General features: G+C 28.9%; 1 protein-coding gene across 7 annotated transcripts in view; it reads left to right on the top strand.

The window, feature by feature from the left end:
* Positions 1-2,398, top strand: part of LOC115241868 (kinesin-like protein KIF13B) — a 36,959-nt gene that overhangs the window by 2,661 nt on the left and 31,900 nt on the right. For all 7 annotated transcript variants that reach the window (XM_029817804.1, XM_029817805.1, XM_029817806.1 and 4 more), the window contains exon 2: positions 1,670-1,757. In XM_029817804.1, the coding sequence (XP_029673664.1) occupies positions 1,670-1,757 (88 nt within the window). The remainder of the gene's footprint in view (positions 1-1,669; positions 1,758-2,398) is intronic.

Genomic DNA, 2,398 nt, shown 5'->3' with positions numbered 1-2,398 from the left:
ATATAAATATATATATATGTATATATAAATAATTAGATTTCTTTTATGTTGATAATAATATTAACGTCGGAGAAAAGCTATTTATATGATACGCAAAAAATATAATGATACTATTTCTAGAAAGTTGGGCATACATTGCACTTTCAATTATACTTTCTTTTCCCTGATAAAGTATGATATAGTCACGGCCAATATATATATAATAGTATAGTTGAGTTCATAACTTTTTGTGACTTTATTTTATCACACTTGTGATAAATTAGACAACAACTTGGCGAAATAGTATATTAGACACTGCATATTGTATATAAGATAAAACAAAGAGAAGTCGTTCTTTTCTCACAACTCGAGTTATTATTACAAGAGAAGTTACTCAACTATATTACACTCTTGCCACTCTCAGCTTTAACAATTTCGTATTACGAAAAAGCACGTTACATGCGAGCAACATCGCTCTCACATTTAACTCTTTTAATCAAAAAATATTTATAATTTTTTGATTAAAAGAATTAAGGTCGTCGATATGATTTACCTCGTATAGACATAAAATAACAATCATAAAAAATTTGCTGGAGAAAGTGCACACACACACACACACACACACACACACAAAGAAAAGCAGTCTGTAGAATATAAACTGACCTCGTTAAACTACTTCAACGAGGAATAACAGAGCACGTAATTCACACACACACACACACTTATATTCTTTTGCATGTTTTTTTAATAATTTTTTTTTATGAATGTTACATACAAGGGTAATTATTTCTGTGAAAAAATGATTATCTCTTTTATAAAATGGAGACTGCAATGATAATATTTGGTTAATCGCGGAGAGTATGTCAATTAATTAGTAAAATTATTGGATAAAATGTGCACATCCAGAATTCGTAATAGATCGAAACAAACACAAAAATTATTTTACGTCTTTACTTCTCTTCTTTAAATAAATGGAAGTTTTCGTTTTTATCGCTCGATTTTCGAACTTTGCAAATTTATTCTCATATTTTGGCCACGTATCTTTAATGACGATTTCAAGTTCAACATCTGTTTGATTGAAATGATCTGACGGATTCTTAGATTGATCATATTTACCTTCGAAAAAAAAAAAGAATACTTTTATATTTGTTTTCGTCGCATATCAAACATTTATAAAAATGTATGTATGTACTCTTTTATTTACTTTTTTATTCTTTTTTTAATAAGAACAGCATAAGAACAATTTTTTAAACAAAGAAAATAAATTAAATAATTTAGTTTTTATTTTTTCTGTATTGACAAAGAATGCAACTAGGTTGTTTTATATTAATTTCTTTTTTAATATAAAAGAAGACGATATATTTTTGCCAACCATGGACGAAAAATTGGACGAACTTTTTGATAACGAGAAAAATACACGATTATATGGAGTAATTATGTTTCGATATTCGAAATGTAAAATGAAGTGAGCCCTCGTGTAATATTTAAACTCTCATTAGTCAACGTGCAGCGCAATTTAATTTCTTGCTTTTAATTTTCTCATTTAATTATTTTAATATGTGTCTGAATCGTATATTTTTAAATTTAATCCACGATTCACATAGATTGAATATAATTGCAGAAGCTACATTTTCGGGCTAAAAACGATTTTAATTATTTATCTCGACTGATATTTTCCTTCTCGTTACAGAGCTGGAACTCGGTACGCAATGCGTCGTCGAGATGACAGGGCAGCAAACCATCTTGCAGCATCCTATCACGATGGACAAGATCGATCGGTGAGCAATTTTCAATCTTTCTTCTTAGTTATTTGTCCCGCATACCTTTTTAGCGCGATTTGATGATAGAATAGTCAATGAGTATATTATAGACTTTGATCTCCATATATCATTTTATCTCTGTCAGACAGCGGATGTACTATCAACAAGCGACATACGTAATAAAATGTAGCTCCGATTCAACGAGCAACGAAGCATGTACAGGGTGTCCCAGAGTTAGATCGACGATCTTCAGGTGGTTATAAAGGACACCAAAAGAAGCCAATTTTGTCAATAAACCCGTTCCCGCAAATGAGCCGTTTTGGCACTAGAGAATCGAAGGCTAACGAAAAATTATTTTTTCAAAATTTTATTAATTTTATTAATGTGGTCAAATAGAGGTGTTTTTATCATGAAACTTTCGCATAAAAAATTTTTAATATCTCGAATAATTTTTGAGATATATCGAAAAAATCAAAAAGCCATTCTACACACAGAAAAATATTCTATTGCTAAGAAAAATGATTACTCAGTTTACTTTACTTCTTTTAAGTAACATTTATCTTTAACAAAGAATATTTTCTTAATAATAGTCTTAAAATAGATTTGTCACAAATTTTAGAAAAACTCATTATCATATACTAAAAAAAAAAAAAATAAAT

This window comes from Formica exsecta, unplaced genomic scaffold (assembly GCF_003651465.1).
Source record: "Formica exsecta isolate Colony F162 unplaced genomic scaffold, ASM365146v1 scaffold526, whole genome shotgun sequence".
NCBI classification, from domain to species: domain Eukaryota; kingdom Metazoa; phylum Arthropoda; class Insecta; order Hymenoptera; family Formicidae; genus Formica; species Formica exsecta.
The sequence above is the reverse complement of the archived record's forward strand: the minus strand, read 5'-3'. Positions and strand labels throughout refer to the sequence as shown.